This window comes from Sceloporus undulatus, chromosome 3 (assembly GCF_019175285.1).
Source record: "Sceloporus undulatus isolate JIND9_A2432 ecotype Alabama chromosome 3, SceUnd_v1.1, whole genome shotgun sequence".
NCBI lineage: Eukaryota > Metazoa > Chordata > Lepidosauria > Squamata > Phrynosomatidae > Sceloporus > Sceloporus undulatus.
The window spans coordinates 150,448,861-150,468,414 of record NC_056524.1 but is presented as its reverse complement, the minus strand read 5'-3'; the positions used below and the strand labels follow the sequence as shown (position 1 = coordinate 150,468,414).

The window sequence follows — 19,554 nt, the reverse complement described above, 5'->3', positions numbered from 1 at the left end:
GAAGAGGAGGAGAAGGAAGAGGCGGTATTGGTGGGGAAGAAGAGGAGGAGGGAGGAAAAGGAGGAGGAAAGAAAAAATATGCAGAGATTGAGGTATCAGTGGGAACAGGAAGAGGAGGAAGGAAGAGGAGGGGAAAGAGGAAGCAGTGGCAGTGGGGGGGAACAGGAGGAGGAGGAGGGAGAGCAGGAGGAAGAGGTGGAGATGGCAGTAGGGGAAAGAGGAAGGAGAAGGATGAAGCAGCAGCAGCGGCGATGATGGGGAAGAGGAGGAGAGAGAAGGAGGAAGCGGTGGCAGTAGTGGGGAAGAGGAAAAAGAGAAGCCAGCTTCCTGCAGCAGTGAGAGCAATGAGGCAAGCTTCATACAGTGAGGACAGCAAAGTGCCCTTGTCCCCAATGGTGGTGCGGCCGCATGCCACCATTGAGGACAATGGGAGTTGAGCATCCATGGATTTTGATATCCAAGGGGGTAATCCAGGACAGATCCCCCGCAGATACCGATGGCTGACTGTATTATCCACAATCTCTATGGTAGAACTGAGTAGCAAATATGATTATGCCATTTATAATTTGATCCATATAGCTGCACTAAACTGACTTGACAGGGAAATCCTGGTTAAAATAATGGAGAAAGCCCAATTTTATGGAAGATGTGGGCAAAAACCCAGAATTTCTCATGTAAGCCAATTCAATTAACTGAATGTAAGTTTTTGTCCTTTTCCAGTTTGCAAGATTATTTTAATGCACTTTCAATAACCAAATGGTAATATTCACAATTACCACATTTGAACAATCTACAAGTTTTACACTATCATTAATTAAATGCACAATAGCATTTGGCCTAAAAGAAGATGAAAAAGTTATTATTAAAAATTTCCAGAATACAACACTGGGACACAAAGTGAATATATGTGATAAATAGACTGAGTATGGTTAATAAAATGGACCTGTATTGTATAATTGAAAAATACCATATTAGCAATATGCTCTAACGTAAAGTCCCTTAAAGCAAGGTACACTTTTACTACAAAGCTCTCAGTAATTAGTGATGTTCCTATTCTTAAACTATTTATCCATGTCCTGGAATTTAATACATGGTCAGTGCAAATGGATTTTTCATGCTCACTTGACTGCTTAAAGAAATATACTCCAGTATTGGAAAGATTACACATCTCAACCCCAATGATCCAGTGGATAGAAGATTTAACAGTGCTTGCAGCATTGGAAAGAGTGATACATTGATGCAATTTACAAATGGATTTATAATCAGCTATGCGGTCTGTTTTTACTGAAATTTAAGAACAATTATTTTTCTTTTTTAATCGCCTTATTCTGTCTTGTTGTAATGTTAGAACATTACGATATGTAACTGAGAGCCTTACAATATACATTACATTGCATAATAAAAAAATTAAAAGAAAAAAAGCACCGCTCTAGTGGGAGCTTTCATGGTGAATTGTTGCTTTACACTCTAAATCAGTTCCCCTGTTGATTTTTATGGCCTACTGTTACAAATAAATAAATAAATCCCTGTCTGTACCATGTCTGTACCATGTACTCATGGTGCTTTGTGTGTACTAGTCAGACTATCATCTTGCCCGACAACTTGCTAGTGTATGGCTGCCTCCTTCTGCACTATTTTTGCAGCATTATGCTTTTAATCAGTTGCACTTATCCCCCTCTTTCTGTACCAACTAATGAGTCCAGAGAAGGTGAGGAAAGAGGCTACAGGAAGGTAACGAAAGAAAAGAGAGAGAGAGTGAGAGAGAGAAGATGGGAGTTTACCTAGAAACAAGCATTCCTAACTAGAACAAAAAATGGAAAATCAATTACAGAATGCGAAAAGGAATTGTGTAGATGAGCAGACTATTAAAAAAAGTATAACAAAGCAGAATTAATAAACTACCCAACAGTTCAATAATGTCGATACACACAATAAAGGCAGTAGCTATCAAAGTGTTTTCAAATTTGTAGATCACACTGTGAAGAAAAAACATCTCATGACAAGTACTGTAATCCAGTCCCTGAATATTCATTCAGATTTATGTCCTGCCAAATTCAGTGGAGCTTGATCTCAACTCTAAATCTATTTTGCAGTCTAAATCTATTTTGTACTCACCTCTGCATAGAGTATCATTTTGGTAATTGTGATTGTCTTTCTCTTGTTCCTCTTCCTCTTGTTCATTTTCGTCCCTCTCCTCAGAGTGAGACTGGAACACCTTTTGAATACCAGCCTTTAATTCATTACTTCCCCCATCCATGTCAAAAGTGGTTTCCACTTGCGTCATGGATTGCTCTTCTTCGGACTTATCAAAAGGCTCATTCAGAACTTCGGTGGTTTCAGAAATGGTCTCTGTTGTAACACTGCTATTAATCTTTCTGCGTTTACGACCTCTTTTCTTTTTCAATACGAAAGGTCTCTAAAAGTAATGTTAAAAATATGAAAGTTGGACAAAAGAATTAAAATTTTCTTCTGGAATATGCTAACATGGAAACCTATATGAGAACTGAGAAAGTACTATAAGAATGCATTTTGGTTTTTATTGATTTGTTGCATTTACATTCCTTTTTTCTCCAGTAAGCTAAAGGCAGCAGAGATGTCTGTTTTGCTGACATTTGGGGTGGTCAGACTGAAAGAATGTGACTGGACCAAGATCACCCAACAGGTTTAATGACTCCTAACTGTACACTAGGTAAAGTTTTGACATGACATCATACTTCTAATGATCTTGTCAAAGGACCAACAAAGAAGAATTGAGTGTGGCAATGCCCATGCACCTGTTCCACTTTTCTATGGGATTCTGTAGCTGGGAAGCAAATGGTCAGGGGTGCAGTGGGGACTTTTGATTGCATTTGGGCAGAACAGTTAACTATACTCTATGGATATCAGATATGCATTCAGTCTGCATTTCAATACAAAAATATCAAATTTATACTACTGGAACCAACACATGATCTGGAACCCAGGTCAGCCGCAAAATCTATACATTTCCAGTTTGTGGTGCAATCAGGAAAAAAATCAAAACAAAAAAATGCTTAATTCATAGAAAAATTTGCTTGGATGTATACATCTGAAACAGTGAAAATCATCTATACATTCATTTTACAAAAAGGAAATAAAACGTCCAAATTCCAGATTCCAGCCAAGTCTGTAACTAAAGTTTCATTACTGATCCTAACTCCATGTCCACACCCTCATTCTTACCCCACTTCTTTCTAAAATATGATGTACAACCTGGGTAGTATAATCCAAATGGAAATGTTGTAAAATTGGCAGTAACGTCTCAGTGTAATCCACCAAGTTCTGAGTAAACTCAAGAAGTAATTGGAAAAGGGAGTACAAAGTGCTTGATATCATCTCACACAGACATTCTCACACTGTTATCAACAGTTCACCTGAGGTCTATGAGCTCTGTTCAGGAGATCCATTGGAAAGACTGCCCCTGTACTTTGTTTACTTTTTCCTGGTGTCACAGACTAAAGATATTTGGATGAGGTATAGATTATCAAACATGCCAACACTGATGACTGGGCCCCATGAATGTCAAAATATGGTGTTGGTGCAGGCCAATTAATACCCCTCTAAAAATGCAGCAATTATGGGAATGTAGCCTAATATCCATTCAGCAACCCAGCCTAATATCTTTAGGTTCATAATTTGGCACTGCTTGATAAAAAATATTTACTTTTAATAATGATTTGGGGAGGTAGGAAGAGGATGGGTGCAACCATTTGTGGGAGAAGGGCTCAGAAGGAAGAGGGTTTATTAAAAATGAAGAAGTAAAACATGGTGAAGGTCTTGGTTTGGGTGTCATAACTGGAAGAGCTTTAGTTGAGTATTTTTGCATGGGGTTGAACTGTATGGCTGTTGTGATCCCTTTCAATTCTTAAGATTCTATGTTTCTCTGGGTTAAATACACTTCTCCATATTCGCTAGGGTTAGGGACATAAGACCCCCGTGAATATGGGCAAACCGCAAATAACCAAAACACCATGTTTTTACCTGAGAGAACACCTCTCTAGGAATCTCTAGGTCCTCCAGTGCAACTCTGTGGTCAACGTCCGACAGACACTGACGACAGGACTGCGCTGGAGGAGCTACAAATGCCTCATAGAGTATTCTCTCTAGGAATCTCTAGGTCTTTCAGTGCAACTTTTAGTTAAAGTTGGCCACAGAGTTGCACTGGAGGAGGACCTAGAATCCTAGATATTCCTAGAGAGAACATATGCATCAAATCTGTGAATAATCAAATCTGCAAATATGGAGGGATGAGTGTATATGCTGTGTGTCACTGAACAAAAATAAGTTGACAAGTGTCATGTCAAGATCCAAAACATTTTTAAAATGGTCTTGGGGAAAATAATGGTGAACTATTGGTGTAGCATATTGAATCATCTTCATCTTGAACTTTGGGACAGAACATATGTTAACTGTTAAACATTTCCCCTCTATGAATCCCTGCTGCTTCCTTCCTTATGTGCTAGAGTCAAAACTTATGCACAAGCTGCACAAGTACCCAGAGGTAGTTGTTTATATATTGATTCACCACCACAATAACAAGCACTTTTTTCTTTGCACTTCTATGTATATGTGGGGAGCAAAGTGCCTCAAACAAAACCATGACAGCTTCAATGGCAGATGTAGTTACATCCTAGTAATTAGAATAAAATAAAATAAATCTCTGGTACATATACATACTTCACTCTGTGAGGAAAATAACATGAATTAGGACTTGTTAACATTACATTTGCCTTTAAAACCACTTTCTGTATAGGGCAAAATAATCTTTATTTTAAAATGCTATTATCAAGCTAATTTTATAGCTTGCTGAGCATGTAAAATATATTCACTAGTGATTAAGAACAATTTATTAAGCGATGCAAACATAACTGTGAATTAAAACTTTAGTCAAACGTTTTGATAATAAGAAAGCTGATATCAGAATACAAAAATATTGGGCCTAAATCAGCAATCGAAAATTGAAGTTTTTAACTCTTCAAGAATGGAAGCTTCTTTATAGCTTGGGTATACACTGGAAACCACTGGGATCTTTTAGTTACTAAAGTACACATATTAAAGTAACACAAGCCTCAAATAGACGGCCCAAAAGAGCCACCATCGGGCCAATCTGGGGTCAGGGCAAGCACATGAGGCTGTGCGGAGGTTGTGCTAGGGCTGCCTAACACAGCCCAAATCCCGCCGCAAAAGGAGCGGTTTCTTACTGTCCCTTTTTGCACCCCATTCAGGATGCGGCAGCAAATGCCCTTGGGACCACGGTGTGTGCTTCATCTCAAAGATGAATTAACACTGCAAAAAACTATGAATCAACAAAGAAAAAAATGTGTTTTAGTGTAGGGTGGTGGTATAGATTAAGTATTTTTTTCTTCTTAAAATGCACATTCCTAGGCAAAGTGGGGATTCTATGCTCTGCTACTGATTGACAGTAGGGAACTAGAGAGTTATTTCTATTTGTAACATCAAATACAAAAAGTATGACAAATGTGACTGATGTTTTGCTAGTAAGAAAAGAGCAGCATAGCCAAGACCAGAAAGAGAGAATGATTGATGGACAAAGCTAATTTAAGATTTGGATAAGACACAGAAATAATGTCACTATGTTAGTTCCAAGAAAATTTGTTGCTGTTGTGTTCAATCAAATTCCAACATATGGCAAACCTAAGCTGAACCTATCATGGGGTTTTCTTAGCAAGATTTGTTCAAAGGATCTTTGCTTTCTTCTTAGGCTGAAAGACTGTGACTTACCCAAGGTCACCCATTGAATTTCAGTGGCCAGGGAGGGATTCTAACTTTGATTTCCAGAGTCATAATCCAAAACTCAAACCACTGAAGGCTGACATAGGGGCTCTCCAGACTGCCCCAAAAGAGCAGGCTGGAGGTGGCCTTTTTACTCCAGAGAGATGCCACAGCAGCCAAACTGTGCAGTGTCCCTCCACACCACAAAGAACCCAGAAAAACTGGGTTCATTTTGGCGCATACGTACAACATCATCAGTGCGCCATTGGTGCACTGTGGTGCATCAATGAGCAAGTGTGGGGCATGGACATGCAGACAGTGCGCCACGCTTGTGTCATGGACGCGCGCCCCATGGGCAGGGCCACACAGTCATGGCACCACCGGCACAAGCTAGGGTTCCGGAGTGTGTGCACTCCCAAACCCTAGAATCGCCTGCAGGATGCTGCTTTTTGCCCATTTTGCCCACTGGGTCATACTTTCTCAATATATTTCAATTAGTATCACTTACAGGAGATAGTAATAATTTAATATGACTCATGATTTTAGAAATCTATAGGGAATGGAAATGATGATGAAATATCAAAATAAGGTAATATAAGATGAATGAGGAAAAATTAGTTGTTCAATGAACTCTGACTGTCGTTATACAAATAGTCTTTAGCCAATCATTCCATAAATCAGGCAATCCAATTTTTAAGCAATTTACCTTTCTCTTCACAGCAAGCACCTGCAATTTTGACAGCCTGGGAGAAGAATTTTGATGATGTCCATCCATACACTCTTCTACATCTTCCTCTTCTTCCTCCTCCTCCTCCTCTTCATCTCCACTGCTTTCTTTTGGTGCCTCTGTGGATTGCCCTTTCTCTACTATTACTGATACATTTTCTGGAGATCGCAAATACTTGTTTTTAGACTGCACTTTTGCTGACAATTGTCTGTTAGCTCTTGTGGAAAACAGCTCTTGCTCTTCTTTTTCCCAGCAGCTTGCTTGTTCCATCAGTCGCTCAGCCTGAGGGGCAGAGAGGGTATGGTAGAAAGTTACTGAATCAGTAGTCAGCCATTGTTTTTTCAGCCAAGAGTGGGGAATACATGGCTGTTCAGATGTTACTAGCATGGAATTCCCATCAGCTCTTGCCAACATAGCCAAACTAAAGGTTTATGGGAACTCCAGCCTAGCAACAGCTGGAGGGCCACACATTTTCTAGCCATGTTTTAAGTTATTTTTGTTTGTTTTTAATTACAATAAGTCAGTTCTGATTAGTGCTAAGCAATAGCATATCAGTCAATTCATCTTAATGCCCACAACTATCAGGAGAAGAAACCAAAGAAGACTAAATTTAAAGAGGTAAAAATGATTTCAGAGCTTGTGGTACTACATTAAGAACATGCATCCTTTTGAACACTTCAAAAACACAAAGGATCTGAATGGCACAAAAGAATTATTGAACCTGCACCTAACCTCACTGCAGTTCATGTACCTACGGGCAATTCAGAGGCAGTAAAACACAGAATAAAGCTGTTCAAAACTTTGTATGTCCAACAGTGTGCAAACAATTGGGCCGAACAGATACTACTAGAACTCAGCAGCTTAAGCCATTTAACTTTCCTCTGCAAAATAAATATAAAGCTATAATTGAAGGCTCAATACTATCATTTGCCCAAGATGATACAGAACACTATGTTTGTTTTTGATGACTCTCTATTTGATCTACCAGTCGTGTTTCATCTCAAAGAAAACCCATCCCTTTCTTCCTTGGCTAAAGTTTTGGCTTTCACCTTGACTACATGTTCCTCCCAACCCAAGCCACCTTATCACAGCACAGTCCTCTCATTTTTATCAAGAAGTCTGTAAACTAAAAATATTTGCCTTTCAAGGATCAGAGTGTTCAGATAGGCTTTCCCTTCACCATATCCTGCCCAAATCCATATCCTCTCCTCCTTATGTTCTACATGCTAGGTTCTTATCTTACCTCTTTGTTCTGTTAAACTACACTTGCCATTCTTCATGCTGCTCTTTCTGCCTAGACTCCTTCTTGAAAAGTTACATGGCTTTCCTCAGACAACAGGTCAACCTTCACTTCTAGCCTCCTTTTGAACCCTTTAGCTGACCCCTAACTCATCATCATTTGATGTAAAAACTATGAATGTGTAAGACCATTTGCTCACATTAACTTCCACTGTTTGTTTCCATTACCATTTTCTCCCTGCTTTACTGCTATTGCATCTCCCATACTCATCTAATTTATATTATAAACTTCTTGGGACAACGGCCCCTAGTACCTATGTTACTGTTTCTTCAGTGCACTGTAAACCAGTGGACCTATATAAATAAATCAACAGTGTGCTATGCCATGTTCACCATGCTGTGCGAGCAGACATGGCAATTCAGTATTATTTAGTATGTTATGTCAGTCATTGTGGGCAGATCCACTTTCATAAATGCTTAGGAAGTGGTTGCCAGTCTTGTGAGTCTATTACCTCTTTTTCAGCTTCTCTCTCTTCCTCAGAAACTGCTGCATTAGGAACTAAAAGGGGGGTCCACCTCAAGCTTTCTGGATCTACTTCGTTGATGCGTGGATTGGTTTTCAGTTTCTCCATGTGACTTGAAATCAGTTTTTCCCTTTTAATTACTATAAATCTACAATTTAAACACATCTGGTATTAGGAGAGAAATATACAAATAAACAGGCAGGAGGGCATGTAGAGCTGTAGCAGGTTTTAATCCAGGGTGGAAGTTTTATTAGATTTATATCCTTCCTTTCCATAAGAATGCACCCAAGATGGTTAATGACAGCTTACAGCCATTTTCAGCAAATTGTCGCTCCTGTTCCTGGTACAGTCTGCAGTGTACAGGCCACTGACACTACCAAAGAATCAAATATCATAATATAATTGTGCTAAGAAGAATGCAGGTCAAGACAGGTAACATTTAGGTGAGGATATCACAAGTTACCACCATCATTTAGTACATACCACCATGATGCTTATGAAACATTACAACTAAAATGACCAGAGGTACAATGTCATCACCTAATCCTTTTTAAATGTCAACAATGAAAACAGAGAAAATGCTTAAGAGGGAAGAAAAGAAAAGGAGGTGTGTATCAATAATTTATTTCTCCTCTCTGAAAATAAAACAGCATTCAGGATTAGAGTAAATTCCTCATCTGGAACTAGATATACTGGAAAATGTTTGTATGTCTTTCTGATTGTATCATAAACTGTTCAGGACTGAATAACTCTGCAGAACTATTCCTCTGAAGAAAGTTTCCACAAGGAAATAAGAGTCTATCTTACAATGCCTGTAAATGTATGTATACACATCTTTCCCAGTAGAAGCTATTCCTCTCACCAAAAATGATGTCTGGACTTTTTGTGGTACATAAACTCCTAAAAAGGAACAGGCCATAGAACTATATTCCTGCAGACCCCTAACTATACTGACAACTGGTGCCTTTTTCACATAAAGGCTGCACCAAAGAAATAGTAGTGTACCTAATAGTAGCATAATAGTAGTGCAATGAGCTTTATTTTATTTATTTAGTATTTTCAGCACTATCCAAAATCAGGGACTGTATCTGCAATGCAGAAATAATCCAGTTTGGCACCACATTAACTGCCATGGCTTGGTGCTACAGAATTCTGAAAATTGTAGTTTGTTGGAGCACCAGAGCTCTCTGACAGGACAGGCTAAATGTCTCACAAAACTACAATTTCCAGAATTCCATAGCACTGAGCCATGGCAGTTAAAGTGATATCAAATTGGATTACTTCTACAGTGTGGATGCAGCCTAAAACAACTTCCTCTAAATGGTATATTCCAAATATTCTGGACTAAACTCCCATCACTCATGGTCATTGGCCTTGCTGGCTGAGCTGGTTGTAGTTGTAAGCCAAAACATTTACATGGAGTTAGAGGAGAGAGGTTTAAAATGTGCCGTTCCTTCCCTTTGCAACTATTAGAGAACAGGGGTGAAAGAGAAAAGAGCAGGTTCTTCAAAGTGGAAACAGAATTATTCTTGGGAATAAAGAGAAGGTCAGGGCAAATTACTGAATGTGTTTCCCCCCCAAGGACAACTCTATGTAGAAAGAGCCTCACAAGCAAGACAAACATGCAACACCCTTGTCTAAGAGTCCTGTCAAGAGGTTCAAACAGGAAAGTTTCCACATATATTTAAATTCTACGTAGTGATATGACAAAATGATGTAGAAAGGACAATTCTGATCTACTAATTCAAGGAAAAGTCATTCTTTTAGCTGATTTTGATTTTTTAAAAACTGCACAAGAAAATAAATTGCAGCATCAAACAATAAATATGTAGCCTTGGAATATGTCTAGTGTATTTACTACAGACCAATAGATCAAATATTTTACTATATTTCTTTTTAAGATGTATTATGCTTTAATTTATGATTTGAGTGCCTTGGATCCCAAATTGGGACAATAATGGAATATTAATTAATGAAAGCTTGAACATATTTCTCAAGACCATGTTTAGTTCGTAGAAAGGAAGCAACAGTGAGCACACCACCATTTTGATGGTGAAGCTGAAGAATAGTGGAAGAAGTAGTAGAAGAAGAAGAAAGGAGAAAGCTGGAGATAATGAAAATCAATTTTATTGAGTGGCTGCTGGACAGTCAGACAGGAACAGGATCTGATGGTTCTTATTTTTAAAAGCATGTAAACCATGCAAATGAGAAGCCTTTAGAACAGCACTACTCTTGGTTTGGAATTTATGCAATACTGAAGCAGGCACTAGATAATAAGGTAGAAGTCCTCTTATTCAGGAAGAAAGCATAGAACCTGAAAATTTTCATGAGCTCCATTAAACTGAAGTGGATTTTGGTCTTTGGATAGTACTTTTCAAAAATGAGCAATGGGATGAAAGAAATGAACATTGATATTTAAATGTACTGTTGATATTTGTGATGCAGCAACTAGAAGGTACCATAGTTGTCTATGTAGTACAAAGTACTGATGTGGCATCGGCCATAACATTAAAACATAAGACAGGATAATATTATCCCACAACATGATAGCTTCAGTGAAGAATGGACAGTGTTGAAAGAATTGTTTAGAGTATCTTTTGGTCTTCCTCATTTATCCATGGAAGAATGGTAGAAAGTACAACCATCCAGAATTTGCTAGATGTGGTGAACTCACAGATCCCACAGATATGCTGAGGGTGGTATATTGCTTCATCGGAGCAAAAGTAGAAAAATGCTCTGTGAAAATGTGCAAGGGGCACACACGCTCTTTGATACCTTGCCAGTAGACCTTCTGAGAGAGCAGTGTACAAGGAGGTGCAACTCAGAGGGCTTCCCAATAGCAGAAGGGTGATTAACTTGGCAGAATAACTCTAACAAATAATAGTTAAAACTCTGAGAAAGCAATACTCTAAGCAGATGAGACAGTGTGGCAGTGACACCGAAATGGATAAGAGAAGGAAATAAAACAGTAGGGAGTCAAATAAAGACTTAAGAGAAAGAAATGATTGGGCATGAAGCTCGCCTCACTCTTTGGAGTAGATAACTGTCTTAAAGAAGCAAGCAGTTTGACTAATCCTTTTGTCTGGCAAATATAGAGATTACATTTAGAGGTGGCCTCTTTCTTGCATCATATCCCACTGTTTGATCTGTGTTCTATCTGAAAAGACTTCTTGCATGTCTTAAAAAACAACAACCTGATATACGACAGACTATCAAGAAGTATTTATTTATATATTTATTTGGATTCATATCCTGCCTTTCTCCCAAAATGGGATTAAAATCAAAAGTAACAATGATGACTGCAGCTGCATAGTCATTGTTATGCTGTCATGTTGTTAAGGGGGTTAAGGAATACTTAATGGTAAGATCACTCCTCCCAGGCTTAGGAGGGTTTAAAGGGAAAGGTCTCTGGCATATAATCTAGCACTTGAACTCTTTTCTATTAGTTCCCTGTTGATAGGAATATTAATATATGGGGAAATTCAAGGATCCTGGTGTGTGGATGGATTCATTCTGAGGATGGGACTGAAGGCTCAGGTTTTTTTTTTCCCCCTTTGGGAGATTTTAATTTGGGCTTCCTTGGCTTGATGCTCCCATGGGTGACAGGCTCATGAGGATATGTAATCTGGATTAGTATTCAGTAAATCTGCCTCTAGTTCCACTTTTCCAACTGAACTGTGTTGGCCCTTCCTCATCTGAGACAGAGGATATGAGTCTTAGTTGTCATTCAGGATTGGAGTCCCAACATTGTCTCTTCTTTGCATAGAATGCACAAACTTAGACTCTTGAGTCAGACAAATGAAGAAGAAGGGATTTTTAAAAAGTGTGTCCTTATAGATGTTATCAAACTTCCTGGGTACTGCAGTGGCCAGATGAAGCATGGGCCTAACATCTTTGAAAGCTCTCAAAAGGATAGGGAGAATGGGAAAAGAGGATAAAATGTTAGCATCTGTTTATATCAAATAAAACTCTTATCTCCCCAACCATAGACTCTGGCTGTTGTTTTTCAAACACCAAGAAAATTTGATAAATTCATCTTGTTATCCATGACAGAAGAAACATCCCAGTCAATCATGAGAAGAAAAAGTATCACAAGAGACCTCTGATACTATTTGTAGTGGGGAGGAAATCAGGAGATTGCAGTTTCACTCACACAAACTGGGCTCAACTCAGCTCAGCATGACAGCTCTGTTCACTGAAATTGTTATTTCTTGTACTTGACTACTGGATCAGTTTTCTTGCTTTCTAAATGCTTTCTGCTCCAAGAGGCTGGGAGGTTTATTTCTGGCCAAAATGCTTTGAGATGAAGTTCCAGAATCTTGATCACCCAAGGATGTGGTGGAAGGATGCAAGGAGAAAAGATTGTAAGAACAGCTAGTAAAGACTGGGGTCGAGCTCATGAACAAAGCTGGACAAAGAAAGAAAGAAAGAAAGAAAGAAAGAAAGGGAAAAGGTCTAGACATTTACAATACTATAAAGAAGAACTTAAGGCTATAAAACAGCAAAGTCCAACTCCACAGAGGACCAAAGCTAATGGCGATGATCACTAGCCCTGCTTACTAAAGTACTGACAAGAAGGCATAACTATCTAAAGGAAAAGTCTGCCTCTTAAAGATTTTATTTAGTTATTTAAAAGCTTTCTATACAAAGATTTCTAGCTGGCTTTACAGAACAAGTTACAACACACTAATAAAATATAGCAACTATCAGCATTCTAAAAACTACTACGGCTGGCACTCCGTTTTTGTGGGGGATCTGTTCTGGACTCCTACCCCACATAAACGGAGGCTCGCACATATTCAAGCCATGCATGCGCGTGCACACACACACAATTAGAAAGAGCAGAGGTTGCCCCTCTGCGGGTAATCAAGGGCAGGGATCCGAGATCCATGAATTAGGAGGGGCAACTGTACAATAAAATACACTTAAAAATCTAAGAGAGTGAAAATGTCTTTCTTTGATGCTGAAAACAGTATTAGAGTTATAAAGGCTCTCTGGAAAGAAACTGGACAAATTAACTGGGAGTGCTCTCTCTGATGGCCATCTGCTTTACCCTTAGATAGTAGTAACTGGAGGCGATGAAAGGATTTCAAATCAAATTTCCTCTAAAAGGAAAACCAATCATGGAGTTGTGGTCTAAAGAAAAGGAGTATTGGGGGGGGAGGGAATCAAAGGCATCTAATGTGCTGATGTAGAGCAGTGGTTCTCAACCTTCCTAATGCCACAACTTTTTAATACAGTTCCTCAAGTTGTGGTGACCCACAACCATAACATTACTTTTGTTGCTACTTCATAACTGTAATTAAAAATACTGTATGTGTTTTCCAATGGTGTTAGGCAACCCCTGTAAAAGGGTCATTTGACCCCAAAGGGGTTGTGACCCACAGGTTGAGAACCGCTGATGTAGAGTATTCCACCAAGGTGTTGGTCACCCAGCAATCCTAACTGATTTGAGATGGAAAAGTGCCCACCCTACTAATTTAGGCAAAAGCTTTCCTCCCTTTCTAGAAGTGAGAACTAGGCTACAGAATCCTGGCTAAAGCTCCAGAATATTCTCAAACTGCTCTGTCTAGTTTCAGATACTTACACAGTGTTTTCATAAAGAGAAAACAAAAGAAGAATGAGACCCGGGGTTGGAGAGGTAATCTGGGCTCTTTTCTCTCCACTGGGAAATCCTGGAATTGTTCTTACTATCACGCATAAGGAGTCATGTAGGGGACACTTCCTGTATACTGAACTGCTGCCTAATGATGACCCTGCTCATCTTCAAGTTACTCCAACTGATCCAGAGAAGATAGTTTTGATTAGAATTAGGGATGAGGAACCTGTGGCCCTGTAAATCTCATCATCCAAAATCCTTGCTGCCTGGGGAATGATTTGAATTTGATTTGAATAAGAGTCCAAGAACATCTAGAAGGTCACAGGTTCCCCATTTCTGTTCTACATGCTTTCTTCACTCATTTTGTCACTGTGCACTGCTCAGTCTGAAGTAGTGACTTGCACATGGCTCTTCAGGGCTTCTTCAGGAGCCAGTTGAATAGGGAGAAAGAGGGTCTCAGAAAGACCCAGAGGATAGTCTGTTCAGCTATCTCACTCATTATGCTTTCTGTACCTCAGGCAGTTAGTTAGAGGTGAAATGGGAGCTTTGTAAAGTGCAACCTTTCTTTACGCAGGGGATCCGTTCCAGACCCTCTGCGTAAAGCAAATACTGTGTATGGTCAAGCCGCATTGAAAACAGTGTGGCTCGTACATGTGGCACAGTGCACATGCCATGAGCGCACACGCCATTGGCTCTTCTGCCGTGCGGCTTTCAACATAAGCTGAAAGCCACATGTAGTGCGCCTGCATATGATGGGGAACACTGTATCTTCACCTCATCTTTTCCTCCAAGGGAAACAAAACTTCTGAGGAAAGACACACCATGTCATTCTTCTGTAAACAAGGAAAACTCTATCCTCATGGTGGGTATTCTGTTCATTCCTGCCTATATTCCTATGTTCCTGTCAGTTCTGACTAAGGGGCTTGTACCAATCCAGAATGCTATTCTGTCTGTTTCTCATGATGTTCATATACAACAAAAATGAAATGAAACTCTAGGAAAATGTACACAACAACAAAAGTGGGATAGCAAATATAAATCAGAAGATGACAAGGCAACATAATGTTTACTGACTTTTCTTCTCTCCTGTCTATCATGCTGTGCTGCTGCAGGGTGGTGGCAATGTCATGGGGACACATCCCGGTTGCTCGGCTCATTCCTTTGATGCTGATCTGTTTCTCGTGATGGCAGTAAAGATATTCCAGTACAACACTTTTCCAATAGGCCAAGTAGGAGACACGACCCAGATCAGAGAGTGGCTTTTCAGGTGATCCTGCTTGTCCCTCTCTTCTAGATAGCAAATAACCTAATGGGAGGGATTGAGAGCAAACATCACAAATGTATCATTAATGATGCCATCTATGAGTATTTACCAGCCATTCTTTTAGAACTCCTCTATAAAACAACTTTAAAATAAGTATTCAGTGGTGAACAACTAGATCAGAGGTGGACAATCTTTTTCTGTAGATGGACACATTCCTCTCAGTGGTAGTCTGTTAGGACCTGCGACAAATATGTAAGGCTGAAGCTAGTGGTGGGAAGGACCTGGGACAAAAATGAACAGCCCTGCATTTTTTCCCCTTTCTTTTGTACAATCATTTTGCTTCTTTCTTTCTTTGGGACTCCCTTTGTATTCAACCAACAGGCTTTTGAAGAGAAAAAAAAGACTACTCTTTCTAGATGTCTGAGCTGATTGCATGCAGAGGGCTTTTGAAATTAAGTTGAGGGTTGTATACAGCGCTAACGTTGCTGTTGCCCATATGGAAACAACATCAAAGAACACTGCAACATCAAAGAACACTTGCAAGGAAATAAAGGGCAAGTCCTCTTAACCTTGTTCAGATTTTTTTTTGTATTTTTGTACTATGCCCCAAAACCCCAAAGCTTAATAAGTTGGATAGATCATGTGCACTCTTCCTTTGCCAGTGCAAGCATGTTCATTCCACATACATTTCCCTTCCCAAATAACAACAAAGTACAATCAGCCCTGTTTTCACAGGGGACAGTTCTGGAGCCCCTCCACAAAAATGGAAACTCGCCAATATTCAAGCCCCATTGGCTTGAATGGTGATGTGTGTCTGCGCGTGTGCGCTAGCATGTGCTGAGGGAACATACCCAATTTAGTTCCCCTCTGTTTTCCCCCCACGGATACGCAATGGGCTCGGATTTTAAAGCCGTGAAAATGGAGGGGTGACTGTAGAATCTAAGGATAAAAGGTAAGTAGAGATAGAGACACAAAATGCCTCAGTGGTTGATACATGGAAAGTGTGATCGATCTTCAGCACACTTGAAGAGATCATTTCCTGTTTGCATCCAAAATGGAGTCATTATGCTGTGGAAACTACAAATCCAAAGTTCCTCGGTTATAATTTTAGGAGCATAATTTCTGCAATTGTCCTCACCATTACTCCTCCCTCTTTTCAACACAATTTTTTACATGGCTAGTGATAGGCTCTGAAGACTACTGCAAGTCAGTATCAAACTGAAAGTACAGTGGTACCTCGGGATACGAAATGCGCGGGTTACGAAATTTCCGGGATACGAAAAAGTTGGATTGGCAAAAACTGTTTCGGGTTACGAAATATTTTTCGGGTTACGAAATTCATTTCGGCGCGAAATTCAAATGCTATAGGCTTCCAGCGCTAACGGAAAGCTATTTCGGGTTACGAAATTTTCGCGTTACGAAGGGAATGGCGGAACGAATTAATTTCGTAACCCGAGGCACCACTGTATTCTGATTTTCACCAGTAATGGAGTGAGGGTTTTTACACTGGATTTATTTGTATTTCCAGCTCTCACAAATGCACATTTACTAACACTGCTACATGAAAAGAACAAAAGCATAAGAGCAGTATCTCAACACTTCAAACATGGGTGAATATAAATATATATTAAAAATTAGGAGGACAACTCAACATTACAACAGTCACATTATTACTATGCTGCAATCATCTCAGAGGCTCACATCCAGTATCTCATAAGGGCATCCAAGATAATCCTATTGATTTCTCTTATCTTGCACAACTCTTTTAATAAAATGCAACAAAGGTATTATTTCAATTCTGAAAAGTTGCTTAGTGATTTCATAAAGGCATCTGCAATACTGCATTGTCAAATCCAAATGAATGAATAAGTCTACCTTTTTGTACAAAAAAAAAGCAGCATTAAAAAGCAGTATTAAAAAAGAACAAGCCTTGATAATAATGTCAATTTCAAATCTGGTTGGTGCTCAAACCAACACATAACTCAAGGGACATGTTAATCAACATTTGTGTTTATGTGTAGCATCACTTCCAAGGTCAGGCAAAGCTGACCTTCTCAACAATTCTCCAAGAAATTAAAGCACGTTATTTTTTTTAATGTAACAGTCTTACTCTTTCCCACCCTTCTGAATATCTCCAATATTTTCCTCATCTTCTCATAAAGGGATTTTATCTCCCAGAAAACTTTTAAGTAAACCTTCAGGACACATCTACAAATGATTTATTAAAAGCAAAATAAATCATACACACCACACACGAACAGTACTAAATGGCATTATTTGCACATAAAGAAAAACAAGTGGTGGCGCAGTGGTTAAATGCCTGTACTGCAGCCATTTACTCAAAACCACAAGGTTGAGAGTTCAAGACCAGCAAAAGGGCCCAAGCTCGACTCAGGCTTGCATCCTTCCGAGGTCGCTGAAATGAGTACCCAGACTGTTGGGGGCAAGTTAGCTTACTTGCTAATTAGCTTACTTGCTGTTCACCGCTATGATCTTTGGAATAGCGGTATATAAATAAAACATATTATTATTATTATTATTATTATTATTATTATTATTAAAACTAGCCAATAAACTTTTACTTCAGCTAAGTTGAAATGTTAACAAAAGAGCTTATCTGCCAGTGTTTTAAATTGTTCATTTTGGAAGATATGATATCTTTGAAATTTAGACATCAAGGTTCTCTTGCCTACTGGTCTCTTATACTGTCACATGAGTTCTTGTACTAGGAACATGTTCTGTATTCCCACCAAACAGAAAATCAAATAGGATGCACTGCAGAGCTAATTTTGTAATTAGATGTACAGAACTACCCCAAAATATTTGTCTCTGTTATTGTTGTCTTCAAATCATTCCTGACTTATGGCAACCTTAAGGCAAACCTATCACAGGGTTTTCTTGCCAAGAGTTGATTCTAGGGGGCTGGTCTTTGCCTTCCTCTGATGCTGAGAGAGTATGATTTTTCTAGGGTTACCCAGATCAGAGATTTGAGCCCTCATCTCCAGAATCATAGTCCAATGCTCAAACTACTACTACTACTACTATTATTATTATTATTATTATTATTATTATTAACCTTTATTTATGAAGCGCTGTAAACTATGCCATCCTGGCTCTCATTTATCACTGTATCTACATCCATATCCAAATCTTTAAATCTATACTGCTCCCAACTAGCCAAACTGACAAATAATTTTAGTGCAATCTCCCCTCCTCAAAATAGTACTTGGGTATAAGGATTGAATCTCCAAGGAAGTTGGCTGTATGTCGTCCTCAGCATTCATACAACAGTTCAGTCTCTGTGAGAGCATGTCACATAAATCATCTTTTTGTCTTTTTTGTTATTTTTTTTCTCATTTAGCAGTAGGTGGAATGAAACAGAGTACATGTAACCTCAGGTCATCTAGGCAAGCTCATAGCACACACAAAATTCAAACCTGGACTCTCTGATTTACAGTTCACTCTCTCAGGGACCAAGCTACACTAACCTTTAGCAATATAGGAGAATATCACAGAAACATCACTACAAAACATACACATAATTGATATATTCCATTAAAAATATTGGCTCCAATTCTTGATTTTTAGAAATACAACAAAAATCGAACAACTGCTAGACTCTAACAACAACAAAAAACAGTCAGAGTTACAAGAAAATACTGAATTCTCTGTTGGTTCTGTTAACAGGAGGAACAGCTTTTGAATAGCAAATTTTATTGAAAATGAAATGATGCAGTGGCAATTATAAAGGCAGTGCCTCCTTAACTGTTTTCTAGGAAGTCGTTGAATTCCTTGGATGTTTATGGTGTTCATCAAGGAGATTATTTTCATTCAAAACACCTCTTGCTCATAACTATAAATGTTCCCTATTTGTGTGCAGAGTGCTGTGTGTGTTCTAGGGTATACAGTATTCAGTATTTGTGACCCAAACCATGTGGATCTTCATGTCTGGACAGTGTCCAACATGAACTGACTGCAAAAAAAATATGCCACAGAATCTTGGAAATATGTAGGGATACTGAGGCAATAGTCTTACAGAAGCTCGTAGTACAATAAACTGCTATAATTTTCTGACTTTTTGCTGTTATTGATTGCAAAAATTTTTTTAGCATTTGCAGTTTCATAAATGTCAACCTAAGTACATGAAAAGTAACATCATCTTATACATCAGGAGGAAGAATTTGTGGCCCTCCATCTTCCTTGATCTCTGACCATACAGGCTGAGTTTGGTAAGTGTTAGTGTCCAACAGAGCTGGAGGGCCAGTTTCCTCACCCTTGTGGTACACATTTTCTGCTAGGCTCACTTTACTTACAGCATACATTAGTTAATTGGTTCCGGTAAAGGTGTATCCATTAAATTAAACTTACCAAAAAGATTCCAAATAATTGATATAAGTTGCAGGTAAATAAAAAACATTGATCTTGTCTGCTCGTGTATTTATCCTGAAGC

The 19,554-nt window shown here is 38.9% G+C and overlaps 2 protein-coding genes across 2 annotated transcripts in view; both read right to left on the bottom strand.

The window, feature by feature from the left end:
* KAT6B (lysine acetyltransferase 6B) overlaps positions 1-19,554 on the bottom strand; it is a 166,099-nt gene that overhangs the window by 17,271 nt on the left and 129,274 nt on the right. The window contains exons 11-14 of the mRNA XM_042458444.1: positions 14,915-15,146; positions 8,230-8,389; positions 6,458-6,760; positions 2,116-2,416 (exon numbers count right to left, since the gene is read on the bottom strand). Coding sequence (XP_042314378.1) covers positions 2,116-2,416; positions 6,458-6,760; positions 8,230-8,389; positions 14,915-15,146 — 996 coding nt within the window. The remainder of the gene's footprint in view (positions 1-2,115; positions 2,417-6,457; positions 6,761-8,229; positions 8,390-14,914; positions 15,147-19,554) is intronic.
* The window catches only part of SAMD8 (sterile alpha motif domain containing 8), a 324,372-nt gene that overhangs the window by 213,745 nt on the left and 91,073 nt on the right, over positions 1-19,554 (bottom strand). The window lies entirely within an intron of this gene.